The sequence below is a fragment of the Apium graveolens genome, chromosome 7, assembly GCF_009905375.1.
Source record: "Apium graveolens cultivar Ventura chromosome 7, ASM990537v1, whole genome shotgun sequence".
Taxonomy (NCBI): Eukaryota; Viridiplantae; Streptophyta; class Magnoliopsida; order Apiales; family Apiaceae; genus Apium; species Apium graveolens.
In genome coordinates this window covers 264002198-264020611 of record NC_133653.1, presented here as the reverse complement: position 1 = coordinate 264020611, position 18414 = coordinate 264002198, and the positions used below count along the sequence as shown (strand labels likewise).

At 32.2% G+C, this 18414-nt stretch overlaps 1 protein-coding gene across 1 annotated transcript; it reads right to left on the bottom strand.

Moving 5' to 3' along the window:
* Positions 1-1374: 1374 nt before the first annotated feature.
* Positions 1375-5535, bottom strand: LOC141672056 (brassinosteroid LRR receptor kinase). Its single transcript, XM_074478550.1, has one exon. The coding sequence runs from the start codon at positions 5313-5315 to the stop codon at positions 1710-1712; it is 3606 nt and encodes a 1201-aa protein (XP_074334651.1). The 5' UTR covers positions 5316-5535; the 3' UTR covers positions 1375-1709.
* Positions 5536-18414: the final 12879 nt, after the last annotated feature.

Sequence of the window (18414 nt, the reverse complement as noted above, 5' to 3'; positions counted from 1 at the left end):
AAAGGGAACGAGAAAGATACCACTATATCAAGAGGTGTTGGGTACCCGATAATTTGAATGTAATGGGCCCCTAAAATTTGAATATAAAGGGAAAGACTATAAGATGCATGACACACTGCGCAAGCTTCTCACCTGTGGAAGCAGCCAGCTGCAGGATTAGTGCACATTGGAGAAGACAGCAATATAATACTGTAATGTTAAAATTAAAGTAAAATCGATACAAGTGTACATAATTAAATTAAGAAAACAACTGCTGCAAAACGCAATTAATAGACAAGTAGAGTCAAGCTTTGAGAACCCAAATAATTTAACTTTTGGCACGCTAGCAAGTAAACAAAACAATATAGTACTATAACAGAGGGAACATGCACTTGCTTCATGGACATTGTTCATTAGAACAAGACAGATTTTTTAGTTATATTTTTATATTTAAATAATATATCATTCCATAAAAAGTTGCAAGTTTTGAATAACTAGGCATCAAAATTTGAGATCTCCGGCTGCTTAGCAATACTTTAGTAGTCATGGATGCATTGAGAATATGAATTTGAAGGGTTTATTTTATTTATTGGTCCAGCTTTGAAATTGAGTACATGGAACATATACATTGTGGTATATACTAAACTAGTAGCTATACCTTATTTTATAATGTAGGTGGTCCTCCTATCAAGGTGATTCAAAATTTATAATTCGAGAGAACATAGTTTTGGTAGAATTTTTTCGAATATTTACGTACACATGTCTCGTTAATAAAAAAAAGTTACTTGATATTCACGTTATTCAGCTCATAACTTCTTAATTAAGATCTTAAAAATTTTATAGAACTTGAACTCTCGATATTCTGTTATTAAGAAAATTTACTTGGTGATATTCACGTTACTCAACTTGTAAATTTTTAACCAAAATTATCTATCATGACATTTTTATTGAACTTGAACACCCTGACATTTTTATCGAACTTGAACACTCGACATTATGTTATATAGACGCGATTTTAGCATTCTTTCGAGATTTATTAAACAAAAACAAAGAAATTATCACAATTCTTAAATAGATCATAATGCTAAATGTTGTTATAGTAAATTTTGAGTTAAACTATATGCTTCTAATTTTGTTTGATTTTCTTGATAGAGTCCTAGTAGATGTTATTTATCATGAACAAACTAAAATTATTAAACAATGAAAGGGAAAAAGTAGGTTCCTAGGTAGCAACCTAGGCATGTGATGAAAGATAGAGAAGACAAGGAGTAGGGAGGGGGAGAGGGGGGCAAAAGAAAGCCCTTGAAACTCCACTTGGTCACTATCACCTTAACTTTTTAAGGATTAAATCTGAATGAAATAGTAAGAATTTCAGTGTGAGACAAAAGCACCCAATGAGGTAAACAAACTCAGCTTATATATATGTGTATGTACAGTGTTCTACACCATCTGATTCAACAACATTTATCTTACCAAAGGAAGGTGTATGGAGTAATAAACAAGATTTTTGCAAAATATGACTAATAATACATACATTTTACTAATATTACACTGCCAGCCTGCTTTTCTTATACCAATTTGTGGAGATTTTAGTTGTGGGAAAATTTGGGAAGCAGCTGACTACCAGAACTTCATCATCACCAGCCAGCATTTTGTTTCTTGATTGACCAAAAAATGACCTTTGCTGTTGGAAAATTTGGCTTGATTTCTGCAGAGTAGAGTCTGTTGTATCAGTCATGATGGCCCATTTCTACATCTTCTTTTATGCTCATTTCTACCCCTTCAACTGCACCAAAATTGACATGATCATCTGCTCCTATCGTAGACAAGGAATCGAACCCTGAACCAGCTTGAATTTCTTTGAACATTGCCATCACTTGAATCATCGTAGGCCGTTTCCATTGTCGATCATCCAAGCAAGCACAAGCTATTTTTAAATGCTCTAAAAGCTCGATCATTAAGCTGGGGTCTTCTTTCAGTAGTTGTGGATCAAAAACGTCGATTATTTTTAATTTCGTATGCTGTTTAACCCACCCCACGAGATTGTTGTCCCCAAAATCCGGTGAATCCGTTGGCTGTTTTCCTGTTAACAGTTCAAGTAGAACTACGCCATAACTGTAAACATCACCTTTTGTTGTACATTTAAAACTTTGGTAGTATTCCGGAGGAACATAACCAGGTGTGCCCGCTAACGTGCTGACACTCAAGTGAGTGTCCAATGGATTCATTTCCCTTGCCATTCCGAAATCGGAAACTCTGGCCTCCAAATTCTCATCAAGCAAAACATTGCTAGATTTCATATCCCTGTGGATAATGTGAGGATCACAACTATGGTGAAGAAATGCCAGTCCCCTTGCTGCTCCTATGGCAATTTTTCTTCTTGCAGCCCAATTTAGCTTGATTCCTATTTTCTTGCGGTCATGCAATACATCCTCCAGGCTTCCAAACTTCATGTATTCATAAACCAGCAGCCGCTCGTCTCCCACCTTACAGTATCCCAGAAGGGGTACAAGATTCCGGTGCTTGACTTTACCAATGGTTTCCATTTCAGCTGTGAATTCTCGATCCCCTTGTCCACTGACATGAATGAGTTTCTTGATGGCAACAACACTTCCATCCTTCAATTGAGCTCTATATACATCCCCAAAGCCACCTGAACCTACAAGTGTGTCATTGTGAAAACCGTTGGTGGCTTCTAGAAGATCTGCAAAAGTGAGCTTTCGGAGAGGTTTATCAAACGTAGAAAGGTTAATACTTAAGGCCTCACGTGCACTAGTGAATTTCCAACCACTAGTTGCAGGACCCGAATGTGAATGACTTTCCATATAAGCTTCAAGGGCAGCTTCCTTTTTCTTCCTCCTTTTCCTCGTCTCCACTGCTATTAAAATAAATCCAAAGATGCAGAAAAGCGAGAACAGTAGTCCCATTGCTATACTTCCTGCTAGAGACGCTTGTCTACGGTTAGACTTCTTATGTTGACCAGTAGAGTTTGTACTTGAACCTGTCCCACAACGAGGAAGAGGATAACCACAAAGGCCTGAATTATTCAAGAATCTATATTCTGGAAATGTATCAAACGGAGCAGATTCTGGGATCGGGCCAGAAAGATGGTTGTTTGACAGATCAATGTCACCAAGAAAATTAAGGCCAGTCAAGGTCGGAGGAATCGTTCCATTGAGTCGATTATATGACATATCGAGAATCGCTGCATACCTCATTTTCCCAAGCTCTTGAGGAATTGGACCAGACAAATCATTATGCCCCAAGTTGAGTATTTGGATATAGTACATGGACCCGAGCTCCTTTGGAAGACCCCCCTCCAAATTATTATAAGAAAGATCAAGGAAAATAATGGACCCATTGTTGTGAAATGTAGGTTCGGTGATGCCCCAGTAAACTCTAGTAAAGTTGCAAGGATGCCTTGTCGAAATTCTATTTAACTGCTCTTGTCGTATCCCTCCAAATTCAAGCAAATTCCCAGCTCCATGGCACTCCTTGCTGCCATCATTCTTGATGTACCCATATGGCTTCTCAGTTAGCAATCCCGCAGCAATATTTCCAGATTGTTTGAACAGAGAAGGCGGGATAGTTCCGTTCAACAAATTTGTATTCAGATCCATCCATATCAAACTGCGACAATCCCCTAATTCCGGCGGAATATTCCCAGTAAGCGAGTTGTTTCCAAGCTTAAGGATTGCTAAATTCGTCAACTGACCAAATGAAGCAGGGATCTCACCGCTCAACTGATTATTCGACAAAGAAATCCAATTCAAACTAGTACAATTGCTCAAACTAGCAGGAATCGATCCAGTCAAATCATTAAAATCAAGGATCAAATTCTCAAGAGTCTTTATGTTCATCAACTCTTCCGGAATCTCTCCATCAAGCTGATTCAACCATAATATCAAATCCCGCAGATTGGATAAAGACCCTAAACTTGCTGGAATTGTTCCATTAAGATAATTAAAACTCAAATCAAGTGATACCAAATTTGAGCAATCACTAAGACTCTCCGGTATTGGACCAATTAACTCATTATTTTGCAGATACAACACTCTCAAACTATTTCTAGGATCTTGACAAATCCCAACAGGAATCACACCACTCAACTTATTAGAACTAACATCAAAAGTTTCCAACTTTATCATTTTCGAGAAACTATCAGACAAGTCCCCAACAAAATTATTGAATCCAAACATCATATTCTTCAAGCTACTCAACTTAAGAAGAGTATCAATTGGTAACTTACCCGAGAAATTGTTGTGAGAAATATCAAACACTTCCAAAGAAGAGCAAGCACCAAAGCCTTCAGGAACAGAACCAAACAAACTATTAGCAGAAACATCCAACTCCACAAGACTTGGACACAAATCAGACAAATGATCAGGCACAGCCCCTTTAAAATCATTCCCTGATAAATACAAAAACTTGATATTTCCACTTGGTATAAATGGAATCTCCCCACCACCAAACTGATTATGAGTGATATTAAGAAAAGTAAGGTTCTTGCAAGAAGCAATAGAGCCACTTATATCACCACTAAACTTGTTTAATGACAAATCAAGATGGTTCAAAACCAAGAAATCATCAAACTTTGGGACCCCAACAGAGAAATTATTAGCAGAAAGGTCAAGAAACTGTAAATTCTTACAATCTTGAATATGAACAACAGGGCCAGCAATTTTATTACCCTTTATAGATAAAAATTTTAGCTCAGAACACCCTCCTGATAATAACCAAGGCATAAAGTTTGGGCCAACAATCTTATTGTAAGAAAGATCAAGACTTTCAAGACTCAAGCTCAAACCTTTAGAATCACTAGCTGGGAACTCCATCAAATTCCCAGAAAGATTCAAAGATTTCAACTTTATGCAAGAAGATAAAGTTGAAACACCAGAAACAGGCCCATAAATGGTGTTTTCAGCTAGATCCAACTTTGTTAACACTGAACTGCATTGAGATCTTGGTGAAAGACTAAACTTTCCTGTAATATTTGAGTTTTTGAGCAAAAGGGTATCTAAATTTGGCAAAATTAGCAAGAAAGATGAGACCTTTTGGAAATCAAGATGAAGTTTCTTGGAGCTCAGATCTATAGACACAACTCTAGAGTTTATATTGCATGTAACACCACTGAAATCACATAAGTTGGTAGTTGAAGACCAGTTGGGAAGCTCAGTTTTGTCTAAAACAGAAGACTTGAAAGATAAGAGTTGCTGTAAATCACTATTAGCTGAAAAAACTGGTGAAAAAACAACACAAAGAAGGTAAAAAAGCAAGAAAAGCTTAGTTGAGCTAACAGAAAAGACAGTGTGAAAGATGGTATTGTGAGGCTTCATTTTAAAGATTGAGCTGAGAAAAAAGAAGGGGTTTTGATTTTAAGATATGGGTAGTTGTTTTTCTGCCATTAGAGGAGAAGGGTTGATAGGTAAGGTGGTGTTTGTTTGTATTATTTTTAGAGAGAGAGTGGATTTTAGAGAGAGAGGAGGGGTAAATAGAGTCAAAAGTTTGAGTAAGAGTGGTGAGATGGAGTATATATATTTAGAGGGGAGAAGAGAGAAGACCACAGCTGTTGATCACATGGGCATGTGACCCATCTTTCTGTATTTATATGGGGAGGGTTCTGTGTATATATTATTATTGTATATATGCATCATTATGAAGCAGTAACAGGAAGGTGATAGGAGTGTCATGTGTCTATGTAACCATATAATATGTAACCATATAATATTAATACGAGTTTGAGTTTGAGTTTGAGTTTGAGTTTGAGTTCGAGTTCGAGTTGGATTTCGATTATTTAGTTGCGTTATACAATAAATAAGACGTATGGATACAATGTATTTTTATTCCTGCTAAATAATAAATTTGCTAAAATAATATTTTTTTTATCCCGACCTTATTACTATAAAGAGGTTTAACCATAAATATTCGAATGTTGAAAACATGTACTAAAATTTTTTGGATATATTTATTTTTATTTTGACAAATATTACTTATAGCATTATATATAAGTATCTATTTTTATAAATTTTCGGGATGAGTGAAGATCGAAAAGACCTGGGATGATATAAGATAAATTCTACTCCCTTTGTCCCCTAGAATATATAGGTGAACTGTTTGCATGTATTTCGACACTAATATAGTTTCATAATATTTTTTTCAAAAAAAAATTGAATAAAAGTTTAAACATAAAATTTTTATTCAAATTTTTTAAAAAAAAATTATGAATTTATAATTTAAACGGATATTGAAAAGTGTGTCCAAAAGTGATGTATAAAATTTAATGAGACAGAAGGAGAGTATTCTTAATGACTGGATCTATCTATTTATGTACGCATAATTATAATTACAATTAAATTAAACAGAGTCTGTTTGTTTTCTGTGTATAGAAAAAAGGAGTGAAAAAAGCTAATCCATTAGTACAATTTACAAGTAAACATGAAGTAAAAGGAACAATGTGTTTGTCTCTCTAGATGTGCGCGTACGTGTGATTAAGGATTGATCAATCACTTATCACTATCTACCTTTTAATAGAGAGATTCCCATGCCTTGCATTTCTATTCTTTTTATTATCTTGGCAACTAATCACATCATTAATTAACCCATTAATTAACCCTAATCTCTCACTACCATTACTAATTAAGTTCCTAATACTAGTTAAGGAAATCTCTATGCTATCTAAGTTGAAAAGTGTTACTAATAATTAGTAGGTTTATATTTAGAAAAATTATAGTGAGAAATTTCCATAAATTACTTTTTGATCCACTCTTAGGAGTTCTTTTTATACACTTTTGAACCCACTTTTGAAAACATAAAAAACAGGTCTAGCTCCCAAATTATTTGAGATACATGTACCTGTCATTGTTAATCTAATTCCTGGTCTTTCTCTGTAAGAACAAAATTGCAATATTAAGCAACTAGCTTGTCTTTTCTTTTTTTTTTCATTTGTGTTATTTTTTTCTTGCTTAACCTTGCATGATTTTACTCAACATCCCTTTTTTGGCATAGTTATCTTTCTCATTATTTTTCCACTTAGCTTTATGCAATTGGTGTGTGAATTTGTTTAATTATAAGAAATAGCTCTCTTCATCTTATAATAAATATTTTCCGTTAAACATTTTTGAATTTCAAGTGTTATCTGGTTTTATAAAAAAAATAGGTTATTTAATTTTTTGAATTTTGTTAATATCGGACACATATTGCAAATTTAATGTAATTTATTTTCTTTCAAACAAAACATTTTTTATTTAAAGATATAAGAAAACTAAGAAACTATTTTAAATTTCTATAAAAATGCCGGAAATAACAAAAACTTATAAATTGTACGGTATTTTCAATATGCAACATGGAAATTTTAAAAATTAACTTAGAATAAATACATTTTTTAAAACCAATTAAGAATAATTACATAATACTGTAATATTTTAGAAGTCTCACTTTTTTTCACTAATTTATAGAAACACATTCTAAATTCTAGGGTTAGTAGTTAGTATGTAGGCCCTTGCAAACAGTCACCTACACCAATGTCCATACATTATTTACTACCAACTTGAATACTTGTATGGCTTTAATATCACAAAAAGACAATATTGATAAAGTATGGTCTCAGACCAAAATTCAAAAAAAAAAATAATAATAAATATATAAACATAATTATTAAATAATTTTTTGTAGTGTAATTTACTACTAAAATAATATTTTAATCACAAGTTTTTCAAAGTTTAATAAATTTTACAAATAAAAGTATGCTATAACGATTATTTATAAAAATAATTATGTCATTGTATTATTTTATATTATAGCATATTTTACAATTAATTCACTGCAAAAAAGAGAGTATCTAACAACAAAATTGCTGCAGAAATAGTGTGTTTATTGCAGGCAATCAGTCAAATAATCACCACTTACCTCTTAAGAGCGTGTAACACAACCGACAACACACAATCATTATCATACCCTTTACAGTAAAAAAGTACAACCACGCGCAGTAAAAAGAGAGTCACCACAACAAGCTCTTGTCAATTATATGGTACGACACGACGCAGTGTCGTACTGTACAAAAGGGCCATCTAATCAAATCCCAGCCGTTGATTGGGTTTCACTTATGAGATTAAACAGTTTAATTTACTGTACTTGGCAGCTTCTTTATGTACATCTAAAAATAGCAGTAAATCTAGCGTTAAATTTGCATGATGACGAAAGTACCCTCAAGAATGTAATGAATGAGTGAGATTGGATTGTGAGTGAGGGTAGTGATGTCAATGGAATTTTAGGGGTACCTGAGAGGTGAATAAAGTAGGGGTATAATGAACATTTTGACTTGTGATTTGTCGACATGTGTGTAAGGAAAGAAAGAAGTTAGCACTGTTGCACGTGTGACGTTGTAGTTGTTTGGTAATTGCTAAATATAACTTGTGTTATCATTATTCGCTGATTTTTTTGGTTTTCGTCTTCCGTTTTTTCGTGGTTCGGTAGTGGGCATATTATTCCGGTTATTCGTATCTGATAGGTAAAACTCTAACCATAACCGCGTCAGATGGATTAGCCGAGTCGTACCGAATCGAATTACAACAAATTTTGTAAATTGAGGTGAATTTTTTAATTTAATAAACCAAGTCGAGTTGGGTTATTGTGCAAAAGGTGTGTACGAAATCAAACTCGTTCACAAATTGGGCCGCGCTCGAATTTTTATCTCATAAAAATGAGTCATATTAAAACCTTTGATCAACGGCTTGTGAACGGTAAAATTTACGTAAAAAAATTGGACTCACTTAATCCGACGGATTTTGATATATTTGAACCTTAAATTTTAAATCTTTTCCAGTATTTTACCTGTAATATGCATTGATCCGTAATTATTATCAAATTTTATAATTAAAATAATATTAAAATTTAAAATATAAACACAGAAACAGATATCCATTATTTATGTGAATTGTATTAAATTATCATTAATATTTAAATTCAAGTACACAAATTATAAAAAATGTAGTTGTATTGTGAAAGTTATATACTTTATGTTTTCATTTAAAATAGTCATTATTAATTATTCCTTAGATAAATTGTATGAAGTTGGCCTACTTATTATTCAAATACTTATCATAAAAAAATTAAATTATGTACTTAATTTAGATTAAGAGTTTTAAATTGTATTAAAATATAAACTAAGGTGAGACATAAGTTATAATTTTAATAATATATTTTTTGTATTACTTTTTATGAGGATAACTAATATTTGATTTTATACTAATTTCTCCAACTCCATCTTTTTCGTCCATATCTACCTCTTTCGATGAACTCGTTAAAAATGAATTTACATTATCACTTAACTTTTTTCTTACCCTTCGAATTTCTTCGCATCTGATGTTGTTGTATTGATTTTATCTACTATTCGTTAATACATGCTCGTTCAACATATTATTTATTTATTCCAAATTTTTTCTCTATCTTTGTCTTTAATTTCAGACGTATGCTTTGTTATTTTTGTCAATATTTATGTTTTTATGATAATTTTGGTTTGCATTTGATAATATAGAAATAATATTGATACGTGATATTGATGGTAGTTCTTGTGATAGTCGTGGAGAGGATGTTGATAAGCGGTGGCAACATGATTGTTGTGATAGCGTGATTGTGGTGATTTTAGTATGTAATTGGTGATTCGTAATTGATAATTGGAGATTGTGATATTTTGATTTTGTTAACTTTTGCTTGACTGTGGTTATTTATATTTAATAATAGTGATTTAGATGTAATATTAGATGTAGTATTGGGTACGCGATGGTGGCGAATGATGACGATAGTTATGTCATGATTTGTACAAAACCCGTCTTTTTAATGATGACAAGTATTGATTTACATGAAACATTTAACTTGGGGGTTAAGTCAGCTATTTTTCATACTTTACAACATTATTATTTTTAAATCTTGGCTCATTCATTGATTATTTGAGAGAAATGCATTTTTACATAGTCAACTTCATGAAATCATTTATATATTTCAATCTATGGGATTTAGGGATCCTATTCATCCAAATTACGTGTGTTTACTAGAAAAATCTATTTATGACTTGAGAAAGTCATCTCATACCTGGAAAATGGTTTACTGACTTTGTTATTACTATCGTTTTTTTACATAGTAAATATGATCAATCTTTACTTGTTGATCGCAATGACAAACGCATGACAAATATTTTATTCTACGTCGATGATATAATTATCACTACATCGAATTCTCTTCATGAGTCTATTATATCATTACCTGTTTATGAGTTTGATATGAAAAATTTATAACCACTAAGTTATTTTTCTGGCATTGCTGTTACCCGACATACTAGATAATTATTTTTTGTTAAAGAAAATATGCTAAAGAAATTATTTACAAAACTAGCATGGCCTCATGTTATCCTATGGCGACGCCAATTGGTACAAAAGCTAGAATTGTCACATCAACGCGGTTTAACTACATCATAGCAGTACTTGAAATTTATAAAACCGGATGGCAAACATCTTTTATATTGTGCAATAAGTACATTTACATATACACGATCCGAAATAAGAATACATGAATTCTATGTGGTACATGTAAGTTATCATTTATTATGGCTTGCATTTTTACATGCCTATAGTTTCTTATTTGATTTCTTACTGTTGATTGATGTGGATACCCGGATACCAGACATTATGTTGTACAATATGCGAAATACAAGTTATAATAATAACAATTGTGTTAGTGTGTTTCAATAACAAATTGCGTATTAAAAAGTGAACGAAATCAAAAAGAGAGGAGACAAGAACCAAAATAACCCGAGTCCAGTGCGTGAATGTCTCCTTAAAACGTATTAGTCCTCGTTGTATGTGTGAGCAAATGACCTCCTAAGATAAAACGAGTTGTAGTGAAGAAGAGCGTCAATATCAGCGAGTTTGAACCGAGAAAGAAGACTATCAGCAGAGAGAAGAAAAGATAGGAGAAGAAAGAGAGAACGACCAGGGTTCCGAATAATTAAAACCCTATGACTTAAGGATGCATATACAGGGATAACAAACTTGTGAGCTACTCCACTAATTAATTAAACCGTGTTAATTAATTATTAATTTGTACTTGATTCGAATTAATATTCTGTCAAGCCAATTATAATTATCCGTTTCAAAAATGAATTAATTATTAAAATTAAGGCCAAGCACAATGGAAATAAGATTTAGCAAAACTATACTCTGATTAAACGACCCAATTTTCTGCTACATTCATGTCCATACGTCACACAAGCGGCCTTTGCAAGTTTCAAATTAGCCTTGAAATCCCATGATTTGCACCCCTTGCGCGCACATAAAGGATGGAGCAATATCTTAGTAATACATTTAGACACTAGTAGAGTGTTGTGATATATAAAGTAATGTAATCTTCTTTTCCATTTCGATGTGGGATATAAGGTTTGTTAACAATATTTTCACTTTCAAGGGATGTTCTTTAGATACTCATATCTCATTCATTTATTGGTCATTTTGAGTGATTCAAGATGTCTTGAAAAATTCTCACGGAGGAGTACATATTTCAAGCGTAAACCGAAATGTTGAATCCAATCCACTATAACTAATCACCAACCTATCTCGGATCGAATCATAGATCTTGATCATCAACCTATCCCGGATCGAATCATAGATCTTGATCATCAACCTATCCCGGATCGAAGATCGTGATTTTTTTTAATATCTTAATGTGCCTGGTAAATGACAAATACGAAAATTTTAAAAGTAAATTTAAATAATGTTATTTCAAAAGTCCGAACATATTAATAATTTTTTTATCTCGAATTATCGACTTTTCGAAATCAAATATTAAATTCCTCCGCAAGAAACGACGTGGACTAACACGGCTCTCCCATTGTGCCAATATTTCCTAAAGGATAATTAATTACTCAAATACACGTAACTATAAATCCAATCTCAGTCAAAGCTTGACCATATCAATACCGACAACTCAACCTCCCTGTCTAGCTTTTTTTTTATATTTTTTAATTCACCATCCCAGATGGGCATTTCTATTTGTAAATAAAAATTCAGTTGAAATAAACAAAAGATGTTCATAATAAATTCTCTCCTTAATTTATTTACTTAAATTTTGGTCCATGTTTTCTGGTTACACGCACAAGATAATGGAGGTTATGGGGGGTGTCCATTGATGTATCACAGCTCATTCTCATACTCCATTAATAATTAATTATATTTATTATGATAACATCATTTTCATCTTTAGTGATGTATGAAATTAATATTTTGCTCGAGTAATAGGTAATTACATTTCACGAGCACCTTGATTTTAAATTTTTTAAGGAACAAAATTAAATTTAAATTATTAACTAATAACTAGTATTATATTATAACAAGATAAAAAGAATTACCTAAGCATTTTTTGATGTGTGATTGGAGAAGAAAAGGACAAAAGGATCCGGATGTAAGAAAAAAACAACAATTTTATTATAATTTTTTAGTAGATAATCTATCTATTACCAAAATATACAGTTAAAAGAATAAGGGAAATATTTAACAAAATAAAAAGCTATACTTATCATAGATGCTCTCTGGTGGGAGAAGTTTTGGGAGGAAAAAATAAAAAAATAATCACATATAACACAGGTTATATATAATTTGTATAAATTTTAAAATTACAGTCATACACAATTCTTTGCTTATAATTAATCTTGTCAAAATCAGTTTAATCTAAGTGCTATGTAAACATAAATTTAGTATTATAATCATGTTTCATCGAATTTATTACTTAAAACACAATTATTATCTTATATTATTACAGTCATGCCCCTTGCCCTTACATGATATAGGTTAATAAAATTATGATTTAAACATTTAATCTTCAATTAATTTTAATAAGGTGTTCGATGTATTCAAATTTTAAAACTCGAGTAATCGTTCTGCATATTTCTTAATATAAATATTAATTATAAATATTAATATAATCTGCATTACAAATAATTGGTGAAAAAATGTACCTTGATTGGAGGGGATGGACTAGAAATTTAGCAAGCAAATCAACACCACACGTGCACAAGCACGCCAATACAATTATTGTTAAAGATATTAGATATATATGACAAATAAGGCCCTACTCATTTGAGTTTGAGTTTCATAGGAGGTCAGGCCAGAAAAATTTACTAAAACCAGTTAATTTGTATTTTACTCGTGTATATGCAGGTGCTTCATTTCAACCTGATTAATGTGAACTGTAATGGAATTTTATTAAAAAAATAATTAAAATTTTATTCTCATGGCTGTTAACTGAGTTGAAATTTTACGATCCAATTAACCCCTTAATTTATTAAAATAATTTATTTGGTCTGCAATATTGTCTATAAGTATCATTAAAATAGTCCGCAAGGGTTGACTCAGTTGGTTAAAAAGAGAATAATTATCCTCTTGATTACCCATTCGAATCATATATGAAGAGAATTTATGATTATACCTTCAGAACTAGAGCATGTCGTTTAAGTGCGGTTTATCTTGATTCACGTGATTTGCAGGCTATTGCGTGAACCCGTGAGATTTACCCAATACGCACCTAAAGGGTATCCGCTGCGGGTTTCATATGATAAAAAAATATTATTAAAATATTAAAAAAGTGGAATGTTATGTATTTAAACTTTTGAAAGTATACATGAATAAGAAAATGATAGAGAAGAAATGGTGGTAGATCCATGATTAAGAACAAGGGGTTGGAACATAATTAGGGTTAATAGAGATGTTGGTTGAATAGAGAAGTTGTGGGCCAAAATTTTATTGTTTGTGAGGAGGATAGTTGTGATCAAAGTACATTCATTACTAATTAGACTATTACTCGTATATAGTGGATATAAAGCAAGAAACTTAAATAAAAGGAGAAGAAAAAGGTTAGAGAATGAAAAATCAATGCCCACACGGGAGATATACATATTACTCCATGACAAGGAAGAATTTAGCTTTGACCCTACCCTACAATTATTGTCTTCTCATTCAGTTATGATGGCAATTTCAGTAAGCTTTCGTTTGTTTGAACTTTTCACTTTTATATAAAAAGTATATATAAAATGAAGAAAGATAAAATATTGTTAAATACGTATTTAGGAAACTTACATATAAGAAATTTACATGTGTATGTAGTAGAAATAAATATCATAATATTATTATTCAAGAACATAAAATTTTTTTATCTCAACTACTCATATTCGACTCGAATTCGAATACGAATATTCGTTTTTGATTTGGTTCATTTAAGTTTCAAATTACTCGTTTTTATATAATCGAATTCGTCTAGAATAATATTAAAAGGTTAATAATGCTCGAGTAAATATTAACAAAACTCAATGCGCACCCGAAGGGTAGCGGTCGGAGATTATCTAAGATTAAAAAAAACTTAAATTATGATCATTTTGTAAAATATTATTTTAATATATATAACATGTAATATATATTTAGAACATAATTAACGAGTTCAAATCAAATATTCTTAAGAAATCATATTCAAATACTCTGAAATTATTCGAACTATTATATATAAATATGACCAGATATTAAAATGATGAAATTTAACTTGATATTCATTCGAATTTTAACATAAAATTCGAACTCTAAAGTAGTATTTGTTAGAATAATATAATGTTCTGAAAATGACCATTCTCTGAAACCTTGAGATTTTAGGGTAACCGGTTCCTTGACATGGTATCAGAGCTCAGTCTAGCAGATGACTCATATTCGAATTCTTGCCATCACCAACATTTCTCACAATTTATAAGTGACACAAAAGACAAATTTATGTCCAAAAATGGGCGTCCACGACCACTCTTCGACCCATTAATATAAGATCCCGGAAAGGATCATTCAAGATTTTAGAGTAAGCTTCCTTCAGAATCTTATATTATTTTAACAGTATTATACTGCTAACAAGAAAAGATTATTTTATTTAATTATATAGTTTTTTATTAAAATAATTTTTAGCAAAACTAAAAAAAAGCTGCCCGGAGTAGATGGGTGAGACAATTGACCTACAAAACTCATTGGCCTAGCAGGGCCATGGATGTTTCCAATTAAATGAGCTCAAGCCAGAAGCCCAGGCTGGCCGCAGCTCAGAGCGAGAGAGAAACACACAGTTAGCATCTATGCAGAAATTATATAGGAGTGTTCCTATTAGGTACGTAGCTTACAATTACTTTAATTTAATTACAAGGAATGTTTTTTTAATAATTAATCATATACAATGGAATCCGAACTCGTGACATCTGCAGATGAAGAGATATACAGTGGCATTTAGAAACTATCATTTATATGGAGGTCTTTAAATTTATTAAGATTCTGAAATTAACATTTTTTTATGACGAAATTTTGGTTTATTAATTGATACAACAGGACATGTAGTGAATATTATTAGGTTAGCACAACTTTACTTTAAAATATTAGAGTTTTGTCAATGTATAAATCATTCATTAAAGCCTACAAACTAGTAATGTTTAATATATAAATAATTAATTATATTCCAATAACCATAATAATATTATATAAGAATTAATTTAGTGATTCGGTTGAGCAGAAACCTAACTCGACATAAATAAGTACTATTCAACAATATATTGTAAATTATAAACAAATATAACTAAGCCGTTGATTGTTTATCTAAGCACAATAAGATAAATTAAGTGGTAAAAATTTGTCCACCCATATTATTAATTTGATAAGTGAGGATTGAACATAAGACTACTGAGATAAACTCATAACCACCCAAGTTTTCAATAACAGAGCTTTTTAATAAATTCTATAATTATAATAACACTTTCCGATATTTACACTAATAAACTCTTTTTACTCACTCCGTATTTGGGAACATTAAACTCTCAACAAAAAATGCATTTTTTTATTTCATTATTAATCCCATCTACTTTACCATTAGAATTTCCCCCCCACCACCAAATCAATGCAAATGGTATCACTAATTGTATTTAACAGTTTTCCCACTTTAGGGTTCGGTGCTGGGGGTTCAAAATTTACAAAAACAAGAATAAAAACCAAAGCAAAAGTGAGTTGTTTTGTTTAGTATTTTCAAGCTTGGTTGTGACAAGACCACTGTCAAAAACATATGAGCAGAGAGAGTACAATTTTGTGAAATATCTGCTATTCTGCTGGAGACAAGACAAGATATATCACGTTTCATTTACTCATAATACACCACCCCCTTCTTTGAAAAAGATGGCTTAACCCATGCATGAAAGTTGGTTCTGATATAATCCAACCGATTCATAATCTGATTTTTTTGCATATCTTATGTATAAAGTGTTTTGGTACAATGTGTAACATATATACATACAAGATTTTTGTGCGTGTACACCAGTGTTTTGACTAATGAATTGATGCAAGGGTCCTATTGTTTAACACACTATCCACTAAGCTCCAATTTTCAATCTAGTGTATCAAAATTAAAGAAAGAAAAAAGGTGTATTATATAAGTGCAATGATAGCGTACAACTTTATGAGTAATATCATCGAGTGTAATTCGTTTTGCACGATGAATTCTGTGTAAGAAAGTAAAAATCGGAAATTGGTTTATACTCGATTGTATTGAGGAATTACAAATACAAGTCTGATTAACACCTCAGTCCCATATCGAGAAGATTTGTGACTTCTGTTTAGTTTATTAGATAAAGTACCGTTACTAAGTGCACCAACAAATCATATCATAATCTTACGGGGCTGTGATAGGCTTGTCGTAATCTAAGTTGACCGTAATCTAAGTTGGCTGCAGTCGGGACGGTATGTTTCAGCTTATTTCGGACTCGTAATCGTCGGTTTCCAATTTTTGATCACTCTCCGACTATCCTAGTATTTTATTATAACCAAACAAACGTAAATTTAACTGAATTGTGGAATGCTATACAAATGCAACGGAAACAAAGTGCAGATAACACTACTACTAGTCTTACAGTCTTCAGAACGGTCATTGGCTCATTGCAGATCATAATTAAGAGCCATAGCCTCCTGGAAACTGAAGAAGTTAGGAAACAATAAATGCATACAGCTTGAAACACATGAAAAGATACCCCAGAATCAACAAGTAGATTAATTAACAAACAGTGGCATCAACAACCATATGCACGTGTGCAATGCAGATCAACATGATATTAATACATGCATGCATGCATGCATTTACCTCAATTAAACTCTCCTCATTTGTAGTACTAGTACTTATATTTCTCTCACTGGCATATCACCATCCCACAGTACTCTTGGCCTTCTTCCCAGATCATACTGTAGCTGATAACATATAAACGGCAACTTTAGCCCACCTGATAGCGATTAACGAGTGTATTTTTGTGTGGTCTAAAGCAGAGCACGACGCAGATGCATAAATGGCCTTGAAATTTCACTCGATTATGAGTATTTGAAAATTATTGAGCTTGGATTGAATGAGTCATGAGAGCGTTAGCGTTAGGTTTACAAAATGTACTGCGAAGTCATTCAGCTAACATTTGGTACTGGAGTTCATCAATTAAGTTCTCTGTTCAGCTACCATTGCTTATGACCAGACCCACAGTCTTGAAGCTAATGTTCACTACATATATAAGCATATCGATATTTAGTATAATCATGTTGTAGTATTTGGATAAACAAGTGGATCACCAAGCTAATTAGAAGATGAAGGTGAGAATATTGGAGTTTCTATGGTTCCAAAGCTATGAATTTAGGAGGTCTAACAGTATCTCGCGCTCTCTCTACGAGATGTTGAGGGTTCGAATCTTGTCAAAGATAAGGTTATAGTGTGAGTGTTCACCTAGTGAAAAAATATGTTGGGATGATATGAAAATATGCTATTCTGTTGCTAAAGTTTCATTATTATTTTCATTTAATTGGTGTAAATTATCTACAACAAAATCCTGCAAATTGTAAATGAATACTTTATTCCTAGCTGCTACTTATTTTATATGAAATTTTTTTCTTGAAAATCTCTTCATACAAAATTAGGCTCTTGAGTCTTAAACTTTTTTTCACTCTCCCCCTCTTACATCATTTCTTTTCACCTCTACATCGCACTTTTCTCTCTATTCATTCCCCGCTAAACAGAGACAGCGCACAGTCTTATTCTGTGCAAGGATGAAACTAATCTGAGTACAAAGCCAATAGAAATCAGGTATTAAAGTTCTATGTTAATACAACGACAAGTGCTAATCGTGTTTGAAGAAACAGTACATGCAGAGGCCATCTGCAAACTCTGGACCAACAAGGATAATGAAGTACTTAAGAACTACCATGCAGGATGCATATGAATCTGACCTCAGGGATGTACAGTTGTTGCATACATTGTGTTTAATAGAAACTCGTGTTAAAGAGTATATGATCCTGTTCGGGCCTTCCTCTGCCACCTTAAGATTTTAGATGAGCTGGTTTCTTAACATGGTATCATTGCTCG